Genomic DNA, 20,190 nt, shown 5'->3' with positions numbered 1-20,190 from the left:
AAAGTGGTGAAAACTTTTGCGGTGATAAGCGTCGTCCTTTCGGCTGGCTAAGGGATGGTGGTGGCTGGTTGCTGGTGGCAAGGTCTCGGCATTTCTGAGGTCCTCATGCCGATAGCTTGTGGCAGCGCATAAAAGTGTGCAACAGTTTTTAGCTTCCGCATTATGCCCAACTTGTTACTCAAGCCACAAGGAAGTCAAGCTTGCCGCTCCTGGCTGCCGCATTCTGTGCTGGCCTCGTATCAGTTCTCGTCTGAATAGACACGTTATCTGTACACAATATGGCTTGAAGTGAGCTCCAAATGATGCCGCCCCCGAAGCTGAACCTCAACCTCAAGGCAACTCCGCACAATGTCGTGCACTTCTATTGTGTCTGTCGTTTTTCGCCTCCATTTTTGTGTGCTCTACCGCCCCCCCTCAGACGTGCCATTGTGTTCACACAATCTCTGGGAAAAGCATTTTCCATTTATCCCAAGAAGTGCCAGCAACTTTTGGCCCCAGAGCTCCGCCTGCAATTATCAACTGCCAAATTCAGCACAGGGCTCACAGCACACGAGACCACACTCACTTACTCGAATGCATATTAATCAACCGAAATAAATCTAAATTAGAGCTCTTGACACCAGCACACAACGCACAATGCAATTCAATTGAAAATTTCATTTCAACAAGTGGAAATAAGTTGGTCCTGGCGGCCGCAACAATGCAATATTTTATTGCCCAAGCACAGTCTACCTGTACAGTAAATACAACTGGGAATGCACACACTGCATTAGGTGGCACATAAATTTGATTTGTTCGACAAGCCTACCAAAGGAGGATTGAATGTACACTAAGGAAAACATATGTTTGCTTATGAATATCTTATAGAAAAATGACAGAACAATAAAATAACTCAATTAAATAATAGTAAACCTTCTTCTTAGGGAATTTATTAAGTTTAGATTGATTTTTTATATTGAAATTCATATTTTATATTGAAAATTTAAAACACTTGCAGACATTCTGCATTGGTCAGGTCTCAGTTGCATTTAAAAGGAATTAAGCAAAGTGAAGCATTGGGTAATAAGTTCATTAGGTCATTTAGACAAACTGCCACACAAGTAGCATTAAAATGACGCAGATGACCTGCAGCCACTGAAGATATGTCACTGTGAGTTTGATCCTAGGAAACGACAATTTCCTTTTGAGCCACTGGACCCGCTGCGCGAAGTATTGATCCACAATACGCGCATTGATACCCCCATGTTGGGCCACATCCTCATTAGGCTCTGCAAAGCATATACCTGAGGGACGAGGAACTGCTCCCGGCTCGGCCAGAAACTCGCCGTCTGCCGCTCCTGAATTGGGTCCCTCGCCATAAAAGGGTATGATGTCGACGTGCAGAATCAGTTCAGTCTGGCACAGCGGACACACCGGAGATGGGCTTTCTACTAGGAGTGGCCACAGGCATGTCCAACAGAACATGTGTCCGCAAATAGTGATCACACCACCGCGGACGTAGTCCCTACAGTGCCTGCAGATATATGGCGACAGGAGCTGGACATTTCCGTTTGCCAAATCGGCATCATGGTCTTCCTCTGGTAAGGCTTGAATGAAAGCTCTGACGGCGTCGCGAATATTAAGAGCAGGATCGAGCTCAGGTTCCTCTGCCTGAAGTTGCTCCCCCTCTGTGTTCATTTTAAAGGGATTTATTGTGTAGCTAAGATTTTTATGTACCCACCGTTATTCTGGTCCATATTTTATCGAGGAACTATCGTTTTGACTCGGAATTTATCAAAAGTTAAAAAAGAAATGTCCCAAGTTATAGCAAGTAAAATCTTTGACAAATTTTGAAAAAATGCTTTGCTAATAGTAGATAAAAGTATAATTTAAGTTATTAGTACTATTCTTTGGTTACTATGATCCAACAAAATTTTTTCCAGTGCTCTAGCAAAGTAACTGTTGGCAAATTCTACAGCAAAGTTCAAGTTTTGCATTGCACTTTATTTCATTGGACGACACACAGATCGACATAAATAATTCATGCTTGATAAATTAAACAATATACTAAGCAGCCATTTGTTATGCATAAAGTATGCGCCATGTGCGCCAGACTGTGGCCCACCCACACCGATGCATCAGCACACACACACACACGTATAGATTCACACAGACAGCACACAGACTCCCGCCCAGAGACAAAATGGCGGAGGCTGTCGTTGCAACAAGCGACAATTGCAACGCCTGTAAAGCCCGTAAGAGCGGAAACGGAAACGTGCATAGTGCAGCTATTTGCACAAATGTGTGCAGGAACGGGGAGAGCTGTCTGGCTCTCAGCTCCCACCATTATCCATTGTGTCTGCGGGGGTGTGGTTGTTATGAAGAGCGCTTATTTATGGCTACTTGCAAGTTGTTGCCTCGACTCAAGTTCGGTGCCTCTGCAACTTGTATCTCTGATCAGAAGAATATAGAGTTTCAAGGTTAATATAGTCATTCAAGAGAAGATAGTTTAGATGCTATTTTTATAAAAGGAACTGTTTTATATATACCAATCCCCTTTCAAAAACCCAACCAGAAGCATTCACACCCACAATGTCAGTCCCTCGGCCAAATAGGATTCCCAACTAACCTTGACAATTACTCATAATCACTGCTGGTTGCACTAACCTTTGCCCAGGGGGCGACTGCCGCTTGCCACAGTGCAAACACAACAGTAATTATGTAATGAATAAAAGCCACATTTACCGTTGCAGTTGGCAAAGTCGGAGGGCGGAGGGTTGGCTCTAAATGACGCTTGTCGTGTGTAGTGTGTGTCGCTCTTTTGAAATGCCTAGGCGACAGATACTATAATTGAAATGGAAATTACTGCAGATAGCAAGTACTGTGTGCAACGGTGCTGCGACCTAACTATGCTCCCAAGAGAGTACCAGGGTTGTCAGTGTTAGTTGGTAAATAAAGTTTAGCTAAATAGATTAAATAATTGAAAAGATTTTTAAAAAATATTTGCCTGAGATTGTAAATTTTGACATTACATTAAAATACGCCTCTTAAAAATGGTTACAACTTCTCCTATAATATGAAATATTTGGCCAGAGAATAGCCAGGACTGACTGCACTATAGAGTACGTTGGCTGGCGTCATTACGTATACGTAATTATGTATACGTCATGTGTGACATGGCGGCATAATTTAAGTTTGAATGTCTGGCAAAACTCTGTAATATTTTGGAGAGAGCGAAAGGCAGCAAAGTAGCACTCGTGACGAGCAATTTACTTGCGCTTTGTTGTTCAGCCGGCGGAAGATTTTAATGATGCCACCAGGGGCAGTGGCTGTGGCAGTGGCGTTTGGCATTCGCCGTTCGGCATTTCCTGGAGCCATTGCTGATTTAAATTAATTACTGCTAAATATTTGCACTGGCTGGCAACGTTGACGTCGCTGCTGCTGCCGATCGTAGACACCGCTCAAATTGGCCAGAACGGATGGCGAAATGGTAAAGTCTGAAAGTTGGTTGGTAATCGATACACGTAACGCAACGTAACTCTGGCCTCTGAGCTAGCGTCATAACGCCAGACGCCCTGGGAACAAGGCAAACAAAATTAATTTAATTTGCACACAGCGCAGACCTTCGGAGCGTGTCCGTGTGCGAGTGGCTGGGATTACGTAGCATGGAATTTAATGCAATTTAAAACGCATCAATTTGGCGTGATGCTGCAGCGGACATTGTCATGTCCTGGCCAATGGCTGAGGACGGAGAATGGATTTTCCCCACACGCTCACGAATGCCATTTAAGCTGCAATAATAAAGCTGAATCCCAGGATGCATCTGCATCCGCTTTCTTCGATGTCCGTGCCGACGTCTCCCGTGGCGGCCGTTCGTCGCATTAACTTCTGACTCTTGGCTCTGCGTCTGCTCGGCCCTATAGCAGACACTTACGGATACACATCCTTACGGACTTCACAGCACCTGCTTAATTAATGATAAATATTGTCCGGAGACAAGGCAAGCCAAGCCGCTAGGACCAGCACGCAATGTCTCTGCGGATAGAGCTGTCACCGAATGCCCAGCATCGCCCCAACAAAAGCCGGATAATAACTCAATTTGGCTAACCCGATTCTCCGAAAGCGCGATTGACCCTGGTTCATTAGTCCGGCGGAAGCCTGGTTATTCGGATTTAACGCTTTAAAATTCAACAAAGCCTGTGACTTTAAAGCGCCTTACTCTAGGTCCAAGTGTCCTAGAAGTGTGTTGTTTCAGCTGGCCAAGAAGCTCGGGGATTTTGGTGCAACAACTTTGACTCTGCCTGAGAGTTCATGAAATATTTCTGTGTTTGCGCCATGTTGCAGGATGGCTGTGCAGAAAATTCGAAGCTACTACCCGCATTCTCTTGCTGTTTTCTTCGCCCGACAAATTTCCCAAAGACAATCCTTTATCTTGCGTACAAGAAATAAGGACTATTTTCACAGATTTCCAGTGAGATCTTGTTCTTAAAATAAATTTAATTTTATAAATTTAGAAGAAATTTAAAAGTAAAAAAAAAAAACAACATAAAACATTTGAAAATACATTAATTAGGTCACTAAGACGAAGCTCCACAACAGGAACATGAGAAGGACGCAGGTCAGCTGGAGCAACTTAAGGTATGACAATTCCACCAGCGGAAACGACAATTTGACCTTCATCTTCAGGATCAGCTCTCTGAAAGCCTCCATTTGTTCGGTAATCCCCGCGAAATGGTTCTCATCCTTGTCTTCGTCGGGCCCTCTAAAGTATATGCCCGACGGACGAGGGACCGCTCCCGGCTCTGCTAGGACGTTTGTGTCCTGTGGTCTGGCATTAGGTCCCTGGCCATGGAAGGGTATGATGTCCATGTGCAGAATCAGTCGTGTCTGGCACTGCGGACAATCCGGAGATGGGTTATCGGCTAGAAGGGGCCACAGGCATGTCCAACAAAATATGTGACCGCAAATAGTGATCACACCTCCGCGGACATAGTCCTTGCAGTGCCTGCAGAAATATGGCGCCAGGAGCTGGACATTTTCGATTGGCAGAGGATCACGGTTTCCTTCTGGTATGGCTTGCTCGAGGTCAGCTTCCAGCCCGGACTCCTCTGCCTGAAGTTGCTCCCTCTCTGTATTTATTTCATATTATTTTTAGGCTAAGCTTTTTTATTTACCCACCGTTATTGTGGTCCATGTTTACTCGAAGAACTCCGAACTTTTTGACTCCGAATTTAGTATAAGTTTAAGTGGAATTTAGTTATAGCAAAAAGCCTTGACAAATTTTAAAAGAATGCTGGTTGCTTTGAATAGAAGAATCTTTCGTACAAATATGTATTGTTTCGGTTTTGATATTACCTTTTATGTATTGCAAACAATCTAAGGCCCAAGGCATTTGACAATAGACTTTTAGTGATTGACAATTGCCGCTTGGGTGATTGATGATTGTGTTGTACTTTAGTGACTGGGATTAAATTTAGCCCTACATTTGGCGTAATGCCAGCGGCAATTAGACGAAAGCTGTTGCCACCCGTCCGTCCACGGGTCGTAAATTTTGAGCCAGACACACACGCTGGGATCTTGACAGCCCCGAAAAAAAATTTGAGAGAAATCTGTGAGTGAGACTCGGAGGAAGCGGGGGCGCATTCACCAGATGCGATGCATATGGCGGCATAATTTATGCGAACACTGAACCGGGGAACGGTGCAGCGATGAGTGGAAACTTTGCGGTCCGGTGCCGCTGCTGCATTTAAACTCTGACAATTGTTTGCGCTGTCCTGGCAGCACGTCTGCGGCATTGTTTAATCCCGATTTTTCGACATCCATGGGGGCTGGCAGCCGGTGCGTGCTTGTTAATTGACCCACATTTGTGATCGGAGTACATAATTAAAGGAAAATAAAGCGCCGGCCGGACAAAACAAACGCACAGACAGGCCCGTACATATACAGGGCAATGATAATAATAATAAAAGTGAAGCATCGCAGCGGAATTACACACTTATCCAATATTAAATAAAGGATGATTATGTGCTGATGGAGATGCCAAATACCCTGTTGGGATTAAGGGTAAGCCAGCATACAGAAAACTCTGTTTGAAATTAAAGCGGCGTGTAAGGGGTATTAAGTTGGTGGTGAAACTAAAAGACTTGCGCTGTCACATTTTATTTGACAAGCAAGGGAAAATAATGCATATTAATTGCGACTTTTTCACATTTTACCAACTGCCGACATTTATCAGGCATTAATAATTACGTGTTAATACGTGAAATATGATTAAATTTTTATCAGTTTACATGAATCACTTTCGCACGTTTGCGTGCGAACAAGGCCGTTTTATTGGCTTCATTTGGCCGAGGGACCGCGGGCTGGGGACCACAGCGAAACTGACATTGGCCCAATCGCAATTACAATCGCAATGCCTGTGGTTCTGCGTCATTTGGCATCCTATATATTCCTGTCCATTTGCATTGCCCACTTCGTTGCGGGCGTAATACACTGCGTATACGCGCTGGCGACTTCGTCGGTGGCGTATACGCAATAAAAAGCGAAAAGGAGTGTAGCCATGCCAAATCGGATGGGACAACCGTCTGCGCTGGCCATTAAATGCAACAATAAATTCGGCAGCTCAGTTCCCAGTCGCCCCAGTCCGTTGGCATGCCCCAAATTTAATTAGTTGGCATTTAACATTAAACATTTCCAGTGGCGCCGCGGCTGTCATTCCGCTTTGTTTTCGTTTTGCTTTTTATGTTATTTTTCAGTTAATTAAACGCACGCAAACATTTCGCCATTCTAAATTGTGCGCAATTAAATTTGGAATTACTTTCAACTGAGTATTCAGCGTTGCCTTTGGCTGGCAGCGGCGCGGCAATAACTTAACTGGAAATTTTATTGTAAGCCCCTGCCTTGCCAACTGTCACTTTTGATGGGCAGCCATTGGAGCGTAATTAGGCTACAGGACACCCCTAAAATTCCGCTCCTCGTCTCCTCCAGTTGCGCGGCGCCACGTTAACTTTAACTTTGTCTTTAAGTTTCTGTTTAACTTCGTTTGTCTGGCACTTCAAATTGCACTGTCTGCCGGTTTCATTATGCAAAATGCAATAGTACACATGCCGATGTAAAGAAGCGGCTGCTTGTCTTCCTTATGAGTTTCCCTGCTCTGACTTTCCTTGGTTGGATTCGGGTTTTCCTTTCTTTTTGGCTGAGCAGGTGCCCAGGCACTCACACATCAACTGCATCCGTCTGATGGCATTGCAGTTACTCTACAAAAGGGAAGTATAAACAATAAGTGATTCTATTGAAGGCCTTAGAAACATAAAACTATATTCAATAGTAGAAAGCCTATTGTATAAATAAAATGGTAAAGTAGTACATATATTTTATATTTCAAAAATTCATAAAATGTTATAATGAATGGTTTTATAAATCTTCAGCATCAGGGCATTCACTCTTTCGCCGCCTTTTATATTTTCTGTATCACCTGCGAGGGGAGCACACAGACAGAATCTTTTTTCAGAGAAGCTTCGAGAGCGAGGTGTTCGTGTCTGTCTGTGCCAAACGACAAAGAAGTATAATATTTGTATTATTGCCACTGCTGCGGCACATTGCAGCGACAAGGAATGTTTGGTGTGGCATGAAAACCAAACTAAATGGGCCCTCGCCCTCCCTCAGCCACCAGAGGTTACTTCCTCCACCTCTAGGCCGATTCCTTAAACTCGGCTTTTGCTCGCTTTTTACGCGACCTCCAAGTCTTGAAGAGGACCATCAGCAGGGCCACGCACAGCAGCAGGATGCATATGATCGACAAGACCAGGGAAATCATTTTAGCGACATTCGTCATGCTCGTGAACAGGGAACGCAAATCAGTGCACTCTGACAGCCCTTTGAATGCCATCTTCTCTCTGAAAAAGTAAGTGGACACGCAGTGGCTGACTATCATGAGCAGAAGCATGGTCGCAAGCTGAGAAGAGACCACATAAAATACTTTGGCGGAGACCCCTTCACGGCTCAAGCCATACCCACCACAAATCGCATTTCCTGGCGGGATCGATGGTAGTTCGAATGGTACAGCCAGGTGCTCAAGGCGTAAATCACACAGATATAGGCGGTGCCTACGCAGACGACCTGATGGGCCACCTGCTCATAACTAGAGTGAAGATGCACGATGTTCGCAAAGTAGGTGGCATTCAGCACATTGAGCAGCTGCGGGCGAGAGCGATGAAGGTTTCTTAAGGTCAGAAATAGCTTTCCAGGTGCCACTTACTGTCGTAATCAAGAGCAATATCGCTATGATTTCCTTTCGGGAGAGAGCCATAATGGAGCTTAAACTGGTAATTTGAAAATAATAAGCAATAACTGACACTGAGTTCATAGAAACAGAAAACTGATGCGAATACAGCTTAACGGAATTTGCTTTAAATCTTAGCTACTTAGGGTTTTCTGGTTACCAAAATTAAAGCACCCTTAAATACCAGAAAAATGTGAATTTTACTATCTTATTTTTTATATTTTTAACCATGTTTTATATTTATACCCATTTTAATTTTGAAATAACGCTTTCTTATGCACGGCTATGCAGAATATTCCTACACTTCGGCATTCGAATTTTACCAAGAACTGCCAATGAATTTTGTTCTTGAGATTCACGAGCAAACTGCTATCAGGCGTTGTCTTATTTGCGTTGACCTCAATTAAACTAAAAGTTCAATAATTTTCTTTGGAATTCTTTTGAAACAGTAATGGGAATTCTTAAAATTGTTAAACTTGATAAGAAAATAGATCATGCAAATAAATTCGCTTAATAAAAGTCGATGATTGACCGTCAGAATTTCAGTCTGTTTTTAAAGAATCGTCGGGCCTGTTAAATTCGCAATGGTTTCCCTTCGTCTGGTGGCATTTTCTGCAATCTTCCTTCTTCTTCTTGTGGACTTGGACGCTGTGTTGGTTAGCAACGCGGAGTGGGCTGCATACAAGAAGCTCTATAACAAGACCTACGCCCCCGAGTACGACTATCATCATCGATGGATCTACAGTCCAATTGTCGCAGGAGTCCGGAAAAACAACCTGGAGTACGCTCAGGGGAAGGTTGCCTACTTGTTGAAGGTCAACGAATTCTCCGATACCGAACGAAGTGCACTGTTCGCCAATTCGCCCCCGGTTCCAGCAGAATCAATCCTGCCAGGATCGAAGCCAGCCAACTACAAATACTACCATGAGATACAAGATGGCATCGACTGGCGTCAGTCCGGCTACGTCTCTTCTGTCAAACATCAGGGCAATTGCAATAGCTGCTGGGCCTTTTCCACCTCGGGACTCTTGGAGGCACATCTGGCGAAGAAGACCGGTAAGCAGGTGTCAATGTCCCCAAAACATCTACTGGACTGCGTGAATACGAACAGCGGGTGTTATGGCGGCTGGGTGAGCTACGCCCTCAACTATACCAGGGATAATGGCATAAGCGCTTGGGAGTCCTATTCTCCGTACAAACCACAAAATGAACCCTGTGACTACAAACCAAAGAGCAACCAGATCTCACCAAGGGGTTACGTCATTCTCAAACCCGATGAAAAGGAGATGGCTGAAGTGGTCTACAACATTGGACCTGTGACGATATCCTTGGACCACCTTTACTCTGAGTTTTATGAGTATTCCCGAGGCGTCTTAAGCATACCGAAATGCAGAAATAAGAGGATTTTCCTCAAACACTCCATGCTTGTGGTGGGCTTCGGGACCGATCCGGAAGGAGGCGACTACTGGCTGATCAAGAACTCCTTTGGCAAGAACTGGGGCGAAGACGGATACGTGAGACTGGCTCGCAACGCTGACAATATGTGTGGCGTGGCCTCCCTTGCCCAGTATCCAGTATTCTAAACGATTCATGATTAATATTTTGTCAGGCTGAGGTTGAAATTGAACAATTTTCCAAAATTCTTTCATAATAAATAATGAACAATTAAAAATACTAATTAACTAGAATTTATTGGTTATGGTATGGTTGCATTGCCCTTTAACTGATGAAATTTTGATTACACTTTAAATTTTTAATGTGATTGATGAAGTCATCGATTGTTCTCAGAACGAAGAGTCGATAAGGCGGGGAACGGGAATTCTGGGAAGCGGTTCACAGCGATAACCCCGGATGATAAGTAGCTTGGCTACCGTTCGGCCACGGCAAATTGTTGAGCTCGTCAAGGTGGCAGTTAGAAGTTTGTTATTCGCCGAGTCGGTCTGTCCCATTCGCAATGGGTTCTCTTCGGATGCTGCTACTTGTTGCCCTATCCATTGTGCATCTTTTGGACTTGGGAGCCGCCTTGGTCAGTGACGCAGAGTGGGCTGCATACAAGAGCAAGTACAACAAGAAGTACACATTGGAAGACGCAAATCACCGTGGGCTGTACGAGAAAAAGGTTGTGTTGGTGCGAAATCACAACCTAAAATACGAGAAGGGCCAGGAAGACTATTTCATGAAATTGAACGAGTTCTCCGACACCGATCAAAAAGTGCTCTACACTTATCGCTCAACTATACCACCGCCCACTGATCCCGATAATGATTTGGATGCCCGCTCTGATATTCCGAAAAACTACACGCGTTACGATGATATAAAGGGCGGGATCGACTGGCGCGACCACGGCTACATCTCCCCCGTTGGAAATCAGGGCACCGAGTGCCTCAGCTGCTGGGCCTTCGCCTCCTCAGGGGTCCTTGAGGCGCACCTCGCCATTAAGGCCGGTCGGCTGGTGACGCTTTCCCAAAAGCACCTGGTGGACTGCGTGCCAGCTCCCAACAACGGATGCTACGGTGGCTGGGTGAGCGTGGCCTTTAACTACACCAGAGACCATGGTATTGCGCCAATGGAATCCTATCCGTCCTACCAACCCAAGACCGACACCTGCCGGTACATCCCCACGAAAAGCAGGAAAGGGGCCGAGAGCTACTACACTCTCAAGCTCGGCGACGAAAAGGAGTTGGCCGAAGTGGTCTACAACATTGGACCTGTTGCCATATCCATTAATCACCTCTATCAAGAGTTTGAGGAGTATGGCGGCGGGGTTTTGAACATAAAAAATTGCACGACGGAAAGGATTAGACTGACGCATTCAATGCTGCTAGTGGGCTTTGGTACAGATCCGATTAGGGGCGACTACTGGCTGATCAAGAACTCTCAAGGCACATCGTGGGGCGAAGAGGGATACTTGAGACTGGCGCGCAACGCCGGCAATATGTGTGGCGTGGCCTCGCTTGCCCAGTATCCAGTTATTAAAAACGAAAAATAACTATGAAAATATTTAAAAAATATATATTTTTATATATAGAAATTTTTAAAAACAAATTGAATTTATATAAAACGCAGTAAAGGGAATGTATAAATTTATATTTAGATCCAATCAAGTAAATATATTTTTGCTATTTTGTTTACAACTACAAACAAAGCTGCTTTCTCTCAATGAATTTCCAAGATTTCGATGAGTAACACAATTGTGCGATAACGGTATAATTATATATAAGTTCTATAGAAACAATGTATGCTGCCCTGCCCCCACTTGATCGATTGCCACACCTTTTTGCCTTCGCTCGAGCGCAGGTCGTGCCGCCTGGCTTCCCTTCCTAGATTGCCGGCCTATTTGACGAGAGCAAAATCATTGAGAACAAATTGAAATTTGCACCCACCGGGAAGCTTATCTGTGCTGTGCAGGCAAGGCACTTGCACTACACCCCGTGCCACGCAGATAGCAGCGGCAGGCAGCCGGCGCTAATTCATCAACAGTAAAGGCAATTTAGATACTCATCTAACCGGATATCGACAGCCAGGCAGCCGGCAGGAGGCAGCCATGTAAGCAGATACCCTTCTCCCGCTCCAAGGCCTCCAACCAGGCCAAACCATCCACTCCGGGGGCTGCGCGCATCGTCGAGCGTCCTGCAGACAGGGTTTCATAAAATATTGATGGACGTGGAGTTGGCAGCGCTACTCGCTTCCTGTTCGTGGGGTTACATGGGCCATATCGCTCGGTGGGTCGATGGGTCGGTGGGTCCCGGTGGGTGTGGAATGTGGGATCTGGGATGTGGCCTGGTAGCTGATGGCCTAGGGTGGTGCGCTTGCCATTAGCAAGGCGCATGGTGCGAAAGTGTTTCGTATGAATTATTCGCTGGCAGCCAATTTGGAGTCACGTTTGCCGGCACAATTGAAACTGAACACCGACCATCGAACCACAGGCCATGATGATGCTACTCTAGTGGTGCCAATTAAGGATAATGGAAGGTAAATATAAGAAATATAAATAAATAGCTACAGAAAAAGGCAAGTTCTTTAACTGCTATTTAAAAATGTTTTACCTAGTTTTCTTTTAGTATTTTAATATTTTAAAATAAAATTATATTTAACAAAAATGAAAGCTAACTTCGAGAAAGTAAAGTTAGTAATTAAAAAGTTTTCACTTGTGTTTTTATACCCTTTCAGTGAATTCTAATTTTAGTCAGAAGCTTGCAAATCAGTGAAGGAGTCATTTTCGACCCCAATTTTATGATTTAAATTTTGATTAAATTTTATATTTATAATGTAATAGATAAAATCATCGATTGTTCTCAGAACGAAGAGTCAATAAGGCGGGGAATGGGAGTTCTAGGAAGCGGTTCAAAGCGATAACCCCGGATGATATGTAGCTTGGCTACCATTCGGCACGGCAAATTGTTGAACTCGTCAAGTTGGCTGTTAGCTTTTGTTAATGGCTGAGTCGATCTCCCCAATTTGCAATGGGTTCTCATCGGATGCTGCTACTTGCTGCCCTATACGTTCTGCATCTTTTGGACTTCGGTGCTCCCGTGGATAGTGACGCAGAGTGGACTGCGTACAAGATCAAGTACAACAAGAACTACACGTTGGAAGACGCCTATCACCGTGGGCTGTACGACAAGAAGGTTGAGTTAGTGCGAAATCACAACCTAAAATACGAGATCAGGAAGACTATTTCATGAAGTTGAACGAGTTCTCCGACACCGATCAAAAAGTGCTCTACACTTATCGCTCAACTATACCACCGCCTTAAGACCTTTTTTGTCCAAGAAATTATCATATAAAAAGATGGTTAAATATCAATTTAAAGAATAAAAATATTTCCAGTCTTTTTGAAGGGTATTATGATTTTATTAAGGGAAGGAGCTATATATTTGAATATTGGCAGCCATTTTAATTTTGGCCATCAAAAATTAATTCGTTGTACTTTTCGGTAATTTAAAAATGTATTTTAATTTTTTTATATTATCAATAATAGCTGTTTAAACATAGCGAACTTTTAGAATTTTCTCAATTAAACCCAGAAGGATTCAGCTTGAAAATAGTCATAAGGACAACACTGTGCCACAGCCCTCGCCGCCTGTCGAAATACTGTAATTTGTTATGTCTGCCACTGTAGCCGGCCATGTCTATCTTCGGGCCGGGGCTGCTTTTTAATAGCCATTCTCCCGCTGGCCGACTGTTGCTTGGCGGTTGTTATGCCTTTATCGTCGGAGTGCCTCCTCGCCCGCCGGCCGGGTAATGTGTATTTAATGACGCCATCTCATGTACAATGCCCGTATCCGGACGGCCGTGATCCTGGCCTTGCCCACGGCACCCACCGGCACCGGTTGGTTGTCCTCCGGCTCCTAATGTCCAGTGACCGCAGCCATCTGCAGGATATGGCCTCAGCTCCCCCCAAAGGACTACGGACGGGTGCCAATAAAGCAGGCCCTGTGCTCGTTGGCAGGCGTTTCAATTTCGTGCCTGCCGCTTTTTTCAATATTTTTAAAACGGCTGCCATAAAACGTGAGCGGTAATGTGCGGACAAGGCAGTTTAATTGCGCCCCTGCCCCGAAGGCAATCAGCTCCTGCTTGTCTCAGATTATGATGGGGGATAGCCGGGGATGTGTATAAACAATAATTGAATTTAAGTCCACTTCACACAAACAATTGTGTGGGAGTCAAGTGATTGAACACTAAAGGTTAATCTGCACTGGAAAACTAGTGATTTAGAACTAGGAAACCTTCTTGGGGAGATAATATAATATATAAAGTGCAAAAGGACTGTATAAACATCTTGTTGCAGTTGTATTTCACCAGAAACTAGTTATAGTTATAGTCGCAGTTCTCAAGGCTCTCGAAAGCCTTCCTCTTCAAGTTCAATTTGCTCAGTGTCAGTTTGCAATTGACCTGCTTTAGCATATGCTGTAATACGATCATGACTAATTAATTCGAACCACTTGTTTCAATAAGAAGCTTAGGATTTGCTGTTGTTTAAGTAATAACAATTCTGATAAGAGGGGTTAATAAGTGAGTGCCCAGCGCGTTTAAGTGCTCAGTGCTGAACAGCACTTCCTCTCAAACAATTGCACCTAATTGCCGACGCTTCAGCTTAGTTGCGCATTCAATGCCGTCTCCCTTGAATTAACCCCCCCACGATATCCCGATATAGGGTGTACATAGACAGCCACCACTCCCAAGGCAATCTCCGACCCGTGTTCAATATAATTTTCATTCAGTTTTCAGTGCAGCAGCAAAGAGAATATGATAAGAAGGAGGGCGGAGCATTTGCATAAAGCTTTTAACCTAACGATGCGACATTTGCTTTTTATGTGATTCATGGCTACACCCACTTTCTTTTTTATACATTTTCCGCACTCCCGCTTTTCCGATTTTCACTTCGAGTGCAGCAACAAATGCCAGCGACCAACTTCCGCACAATTATACAGCAATTTTTAACACAACAATCGCTTTCATTGGAGCTGGATTGCATGGCCAGAAGCTAGGGTCTTCGATTCCGCCGACATTGACTTGGTCGATGCTTAAGCAGATTGAAACAATCTCCGGAGTGGGTAAGAGCCTGCACTCTGCTCACAATGGCTGACGAGGAGTTTTTCCCTGGCTTTTAACTTTCGCCATGGCTGACTCGGCTGTTATTATTATTATTCTCCGGCGTCTGCCTGCAACTGTCAGTTGGGTAATTTATAATGAAGTTTCCTTATTGACAGTGGCAGCCCCGCCAAATTCCAGTTTCGGATTCCGAATCGGCTTCGGTTTCGCACTTCCGCTGCAGTGATTCTCGTGCAGCCGGGCATAAATTATGGATCCTGGATATATCGCCATAAATTGCTTGTCAAGACGAGAGTCGACAGGCAGCTAACTAAGACGCTGCTGGCTGGCTGGCTGGCTGGCTGGATGGCAAACAAATAACAATCAAAATCACTTTTCGACCCCAAGTCGATTTATATGGGAAATCTCGGCACTGGCAGTGAAGCCTTAATCGGTGGGGCCAGCCGCATCATGAGATCGTCAATCGTTTTGATTTATTGCCGTTTTATTTGCGCATATCCTTATTTTGCCGGGGCCCCGCAACTTGCGGCTGAGGCTATTTTATTGTTCGATAACTTATCAGACTGCGGGCAAGGCAAACAGGCGGCAGCAGCCTTCGCCTCAGCCCCATAAGATGGCAAATATCATAATTTTCGCAGGACACGCTGGCTTGTGTTTGCTTTCCTCCTGTCACAATGCCGTGCAGGGCATAAATCTAAATTAAATGCCCTTTTGAGCGGCTCCCAAGGAGAAGGAGAGGCGCAGAAAGAAAATGTTTATATTCAGCACATTGTCACTTGTTGTGGCCACTTTCCTGGACTCGAGCCTGAGCCTCCGTCGGGAACCGCTGCTCAGTAGCCCGGGCAAATAAATATTAATCATTGTGTAATAATTTTCTGCTGTCAGCTAAATTCAAGCAAAGTATTCATAATCCACAAGTAAGAACCGCATTTGACAAATCGTTTTGCGGGCCACTCGCATAAATATTTATATTTATATTTATATTCAGCGTTGCCCGCCAGTTAAAATTTAAAGTTGCTCGAACTGCTGATTTGATTTCTGGCCCAGCATCCTTTTAACATTTTCCATTTCGTTTGTTTTTTTTTCGCAGAGTTTTGGCAACTGTAAATCAGTTGGAGATCCTTTGATGTGCTCGGGACCTGAGAAACGAGATTGCAATAATCAAAATGTAATAAACGGGCCTTCACACATCCTCTCTCAGCTCGCGATTCTCCGCTCCCAGCTCGCAACTCCTTGGGTCAAAGAGAAATGTTGTTTATGCATGGGTCCTTCGGACGTTTTTTTTTTTTGTATTCTTTTATTTGAAAAAACATAAAACATAACATTTAAGACTATAACTACATAAGTAACACAGGGTTGATGGGAAGGACAAACAGAAACAGTGTAGAGGGCCGTATCGCGCGGTACCGCCGCTAGGCATTGCTTCGCGCGATATGCAGGCCGCCTACTCCGCTCGCGTCCTCCTCTCGTTCTCCATGGTCCTCAAGGTCTTCAAGACGCTGGCCACGAACATGGCTGTCGCGTCCCAGGTCACCTGGCTGACCAGCATGGTGGAAACCAGGTTGTCCACTGAGATGGCCGTACCCACGGCTTCCTCCAGCGCCTGCCGCTCATGGTGGAAACGATGGCAGTCGAAGAGTACGTGGTGCGCATTTTCTTCCACCCCGGTCCCGCATTCTGGGCAGTGATCCTCGGTGTCGTGACCGAATCGCTTCAGGTAGCTTCTGAAGCATCCGTGACCACTAAGAGCCTGAGTCAGGTAGAAGTCGACTTCTCCGTGCTTCCGACTTATCCAGCTTTTGATGTCTGGAATCAGGCGATGGGTCCAGCGGCCTTTGGTGGATCTGTCCCACCTGTCCTGCCACCTGGCAACGCTTCTGCTCCTGGCACTCCCCCTGGCCTCGCGCCTTGCCGTTGGATTGTCCGGTACGCTATGGAGGCGGGCTTCCTGGGCTTCCTGCACTAGGTCGCCTAGCGGCACCAGCCCCGCAATGACCAGGGCCGCTTCGTCGGAGACGGTCCTGAAGGCGCACGCTACTCTCAGTGCGCTCAAGCGGTAGGTTCCTTCCGCGCCCCTCACGTAGCTTTTGACCTTCGCTGCCTCTGCCCAGACTGGGGCTGCGTAGAGAAGTTGCGAGGTTATCACACTCGTGAGGAGCTTCCTCCTGCACTGCTTAGGGCCTCTGGTATTAAGCAGGATTCGGGAGAGAGATCTTGCTGTTTCGCTGGCCTTTTTGTGTATATACTCCAGATGCTCTCTGAAGCAGAGGCGTGTATCCAAGATGACGCCCAAGTATCTTATCGCGCGCTGCGAGGTGATTGGGAGGCCGCCTTCGGACGTGATTGCGAGTGTGTGTGTGTGTGGCGGAGAGCTCCTCATTTTGTCCTTTGTGCGGCTCTTGGCATTCGATGCACGTAACGCATTGTTTGAATTTCATGGCGACTTTATGAGTTTTGTAATCAGGTTTGTGAGCAAACAGACCCAAACACACACACACACTCTCACTCGCACCCCCACATGTCGGTGCCGTGTTAACCTGCACATAAATATTGTTTCTGGTCGTGGGCCTTGCGCCGTGGGTCGTGGAGTCCCGACGTCCTGGATGTGGGCGTGTTGACAAGCCGACCGCCCGTTAATGCTAATGAAACCCAAAGTTTCGTTGCCCTCACCTCCTCGCCTATTAAGCCATTTTGTGGTCTACAAAATCCACTTAAAACGTCTGGCGGCAACAAAAATATTTTATTGCATACTTTTATGCGCAGACATTACCTGCACAGCACCCTCGTCTCTCCTTCCCTCTGTGCCATCGGTAAAAATGCTCAACAATGTGATTTATACACGCTGGAAGCACTTAAAACTAGACACACTTTCACAATAGACTGTCCACGCCTCCGAAAAAACGCCCATTTTGTTGTGTTTGCTGGCACTTTGGAGCTCTTCCAAGGTTTAGAGCTTAGTCAGCACACAGGGAGAAAAATACAATAACCTTATTATTGTGGTGAAACAATATCTTGTATTATATTTCTAAGATATAAAAAAGAGAGAAAATCGTTTGAAATCAGTGTTATGATCTTATAGTAATTGTTAGTATGGTGAAAGAATGATTTATAGGAAATATACAATTTTTTTTAGTTAAAACTCATTGAAATTAAAAAACCGCTAAGGTTTTTCTCAAAAGTAATATATATATTAAGTTTATTAAAGTCTCTTCTTCGAGCATATATACACAGTGATTTTTTCCTACGTGCATTGCCATTGTCTGTAAGCCAAACAAAGGCCGCTCTGCAGCTGATGACCAGAAATTAACTAAGCAGCAGTGCCAACAACAATGTTGCCAAGCCCGAAACAATGAGGAAGACGAAGACTCAAAGGCCACCCCCACCGAGGGCAGAAAACAACTTCTATAACCAGACCCCCGCTCCGGTTTGCATGTCTGGCTATCGGCTGTCCACTCCGGAGCATTAAATAAATATTTGCCATGCTCTGCAGGAATTTTGAGACCCCAATCCTTGGAAAAACATCCCTGGCCGCCTGCCGCCGCCTGGCTGAGGAAAAAAATATTCTAAATATCATATCATCAGCATTTTTCGATAGAGTCGCCCTGGACACGGGGCCATGTGGCTTTGGGGAATGGGATCGTCCAGTGTTTACCATTTATTTTTTGATTTGGGTATTTAAGGTGTGGATGGATGTGCCAAAGGCGGGCGTGCGTGTCCCACGTCGGATGGTGTTTGTGTGGGGTTTGTGTGTGTGTGTGTGGTTGCCAGTGTGTGGTTGTTTAGGCAGTGGAGTGTTGACAACTTAAGTGGAATTTTGCTTGCTCGAGCGTTGCAGGCATTGGCTTTTATCAGATGACATTAATATTGAACGAAGGCTGGTTAATAGTTGGGGTGAAAAGAGATTACTATCGGTATATAAGTAAATATAAAATGTATAAGGTAAAAGTAAAATATATAAAGAACTAAAAACTCATATAACATAGTATACAAATTAGGAAATTAAAAGAAGAATTTAGCCTAATTAAAAAACATTAGTTTTAGCTATTTAAAACTATATTTAATGCTTGTAAAATAAACTCAACTCTTGAATACAGCTAGGTCTTCTTACGGACATGGTGATCGTACAATATCATGAATCCATACAAATCAGACTTGATCTGGTAGCGCCTTACATTGGCACTGAAGGGATTCTTCTTGGTGGTCACCGGTATGTTCTTGTGATCGCCTTTATGGGCAAACATAAGGCCATATTCCGGATTGGACGCCACCACCGTGTAGTTGTCGTTGCCATTGGCAAAGATTTTTCTGGTTCTCCAGTCGTAGAAAACGATATCGGTCTGCTGAGGTCGCAACAGTTTCCTCTCCTCAAAGATTGCCTTCCAGTCGACAGCGTTTGGTCCTTTGAAGCGATAGTTACGGAGACTGGACTCGAAGTCTATGTAGCCCGATTGGGAGAAGCCACTTCGGCCGCTTATCTCCAGAAATATTATGGTCTGCGGGGCAAAGATGTGCTGGAAATAAATTAGATTACTAATTACACTGCCCACTCACGGATATCTCTTGTTGGACATTAAGGTGTTCCCGTTGGGCCAAGGCCCTAAGAGCCTTGTCGGTTCCTTTGAAATACTGACTGTAGTATATAATGGCTGAAACTGTGGGGTTCAGCAGCTGTTCCACTTGCTTCTTTGCATTATGGAACTCATCCTCCTCGTAGAAAGTCCGGTTCTCGCGATAACCGAGCTTTGCAAGTGTTGTGACTGTTTTGTGGCAGGGCAGATATCGGAAGTCCTGGACGACGGTGAAGGAGCGGAGGTACTCTTGGTAGTCCTTGAAATTGGCAACACTGTAGTCCGTCATATCAGGGTTCTTAAAAACTACTTGCTTCGTGTGTATTGTGTTTGATTAAGAGGTAGCTGTATTTCTGAGTTAAATGTTGAGGCAAACTTTGTTTATCGATTTTAATCACAATAATTTCTCTCACTAGAGAATTTATATTTAAAAGGTTTGGTTCAGAGTTCGGTTGTGAAGCGGTTTTCCCCGGCACGTTTCGGCCTGGACCGCAAATATTGAAATAGTTTGAATAGTCCGCTTCGTGATTATGTCGAATGTGTGGAATTTTTTAATATAACCGGCACTCTCCGTGGCGACTTTCATTTGGCGCATTACCCAAATACCTCAACAGGCGGCACATATGCATTTAATAATTTATTTTATATATTTATCCCGCAAAGCGTGACGAGGCCAGGGTTTTCGTGTCCGAAAAATTTCTCTTATGCAGAGGACATGTTCATTTCTCCTTATCTGACGACCCTAGTCAAGAATTGCTGAAATATTAAATCCATTCCCCTCACATTCCACAATTGGAATACAGAGAT

At 44.8% G+C, this 20,190-nt stretch overlaps 6 protein-coding genes across 8 annotated transcripts; 2 read left to right on the top strand and 4 right to left on the bottom strand.

Moving 5' to 3' along the window:
* Nucleotides 1-896: 896 nt before the first annotated feature.
* Nucleotides 897-1,881, bottom strand: LOC108073180 (uncharacterized). Its single transcript, XM_017164686.3, has 2 exons — nucleotides 1,721-1,881; nucleotides 897-1,667 (listed from the first exon to the last, which is right to left on the bottom strand). The coding sequence occupies exons 1-2, from the start codon at nucleotides 1,734-1,736 to the stop codon at nucleotides 1,081-1,083; spliced, it is 603 nt and encodes a 200-aa protein (XP_017020175.1). The 5' UTR covers nucleotides 1,737-1,881; the 3' UTR covers nucleotides 897-1,080.
* Nucleotides 1,882-4,456: 2,575 nt separating this feature from the next.
* LOC108073182 (uncharacterized) lies at nucleotides 4,457-5,419 on the bottom strand. Of its 2 annotated transcripts, XM_017164688.3 has the most exons (3): nucleotides 5,335-5,419; nucleotides 5,158-5,279; nucleotides 4,457-5,108 (listed from the first exon to the last, which is right to left on the bottom strand). In XM_017164688.3, exons 2-3 carry the CDS (start codon nucleotides 5,171-5,173, stop codon nucleotides 4,549-4,551), a joined length of 576 nt encoding a protein of 191 aa, XP_017020177.1. In that variant the 5' UTR covers nucleotides 5,174-5,279; nucleotides 5,335-5,419; the 3' UTR covers nucleotides 4,457-4,548. The 2 variants fall into 2 exon arrangements, with proteins under 2 accessions (XP_017020177.1, XP_017020176.1); XM_017164687.3 differs by having other exon boundaries at nucleotides 5,158-5,393.
* Nucleotides 5,420-7,326: 1,907 nt separating this feature from the next.
* Nucleotides 7,327-8,381, bottom strand: LOC108073183 (uncharacterized). 2 transcript variants are annotated; one of them, XM_017164689.3, is made up of 3 exons: nucleotides 8,237-8,381; nucleotides 7,996-8,175; nucleotides 7,327-7,933 (listed from the first exon to the last, which is right to left on the bottom strand). In XM_017164689.3, exons 1-3 carry the CDS (start codon nucleotides 8,342-8,344, stop codon nucleotides 7,670-7,672), a joined length of 552 nt encoding a protein of 183 aa, XP_017020178.1. In that variant the 5' UTR covers nucleotides 8,345-8,381; the 3' UTR covers nucleotides 7,327-7,669. The 2 variants fall into 2 exon arrangements, with proteins under 2 accessions (XP_017020178.1, XP_017020181.1); XM_017164692.3 differs by having other exon boundaries at nucleotides 7,734-7,874.
* Nucleotides 8,382-8,844: 463 nt separating this feature from the next.
* Nucleotides 8,845-9,938, top strand: LOC108073164 (cathepsin L-like peptidase). Its single transcript, XM_017164671.1, has one exon. It carries the CDS (start codon nucleotides 8,845-8,847, stop codon nucleotides 9,841-9,843), a length of 999 nt encoding a protein of 332 aa, XP_017020160.1. The 3' UTR covers nucleotides 9,844-9,938.
* A 276-nt stretch (nucleotides 9,939-10,214) lies between these two features.
* Nucleotides 10,215-11,395, top strand: LOC108073172 (crustapain-like). Its single transcript, XM_041777530.2, has one exon. It carries the CDS (start codon nucleotides 10,215-10,217, stop codon nucleotides 11,247-11,249), a length of 1,035 nt encoding a protein of 344 aa, XP_041633464.1. The 3' UTR covers nucleotides 11,250-11,395.
* A 7,455-nt stretch (nucleotides 11,396-18,850) lies between these two features.
* On the bottom strand, nucleotides 18,851-19,765 carry LOC108073184 (cilia- and flagella-associated protein 299). Its single transcript, XM_017164693.3, has 2 exons — nucleotides 19,367-19,765; nucleotides 18,851-19,308 (listed from the first exon to the last, which is right to left on the bottom strand). Exons 1-2 carry the CDS (start codon nucleotides 19,670-19,672, stop codon nucleotides 18,910-18,912), a joined length of 705 nt encoding a protein of 234 aa, XP_017020182.1. The 5' UTR covers nucleotides 19,673-19,765; the 3' UTR covers nucleotides 18,851-18,909.
* Nucleotides 19,766-20,190: the final 425 nt, after the last annotated feature.

The sequence above is a fragment of the Drosophila kikkawai genome, chromosome 3R, assembly GCF_030179895.1.
Source record: "Drosophila kikkawai strain 14028-0561.14 chromosome 3R, DkikHiC1v2, whole genome shotgun sequence".
Lineage (NCBI taxonomy): Eukaryota > Metazoa > Arthropoda > Insecta > Diptera > Drosophilidae > Drosophila > Drosophila kikkawai.
Note: the sequence above shows the minus strand (reverse complement) of the source record. Positions and strands in the feature narration are given on the sequence as shown.

Coding starts and splice junctions, on each gene's coding strand:
- LOC108073183 (XM_017164689.3), bottom strand. CDS start 8,344: ATGAACTCAGTGTCAGTTATTGCTTATTATTTTCAAATTACCAGTTTA. Junction 8,176..8,236: donor TATTGCTCTTGATTACGACA/GTAAGTGGCACC, acceptor TCTCGCCCGCAG/CTGCTCAATGTGCTGAATGC. Junction 7,934..7,995: donor GCCAGGAAATGCGATTTGTG/GTGGGTATGGCT, acceptor GTCTCTTCTCAG/CTTGCGACCATGCTTCTGCT.
- LOC108073184 (XM_017164693.3), bottom strand. CDS start 19,672: ATGACGGACTACAGTGTTGCCAATTTCAAGGACTACCAAGAGTACCTC. Junction 19,309..19,366: donor ATGTCCAACAAGAGATATCC/GTGAGTGGGCAG, acceptor TTTGCCCCGCAG/ACCATAATATTTCTGGAGAT.
- LOC108073172 (XM_041777530.2), top strand. CDS start 10,215: ATGGGTTCTCTTCGGATGCTGCTACTTGTTGCCCTATCCATTGTGCAT.
- LOC108073164 (XM_017164671.1), top strand. CDS start 8,845: ATGGTTTCCCTTCGTCTGGTGGCATTTTCTGCAATCTTCCTTCTTCTT.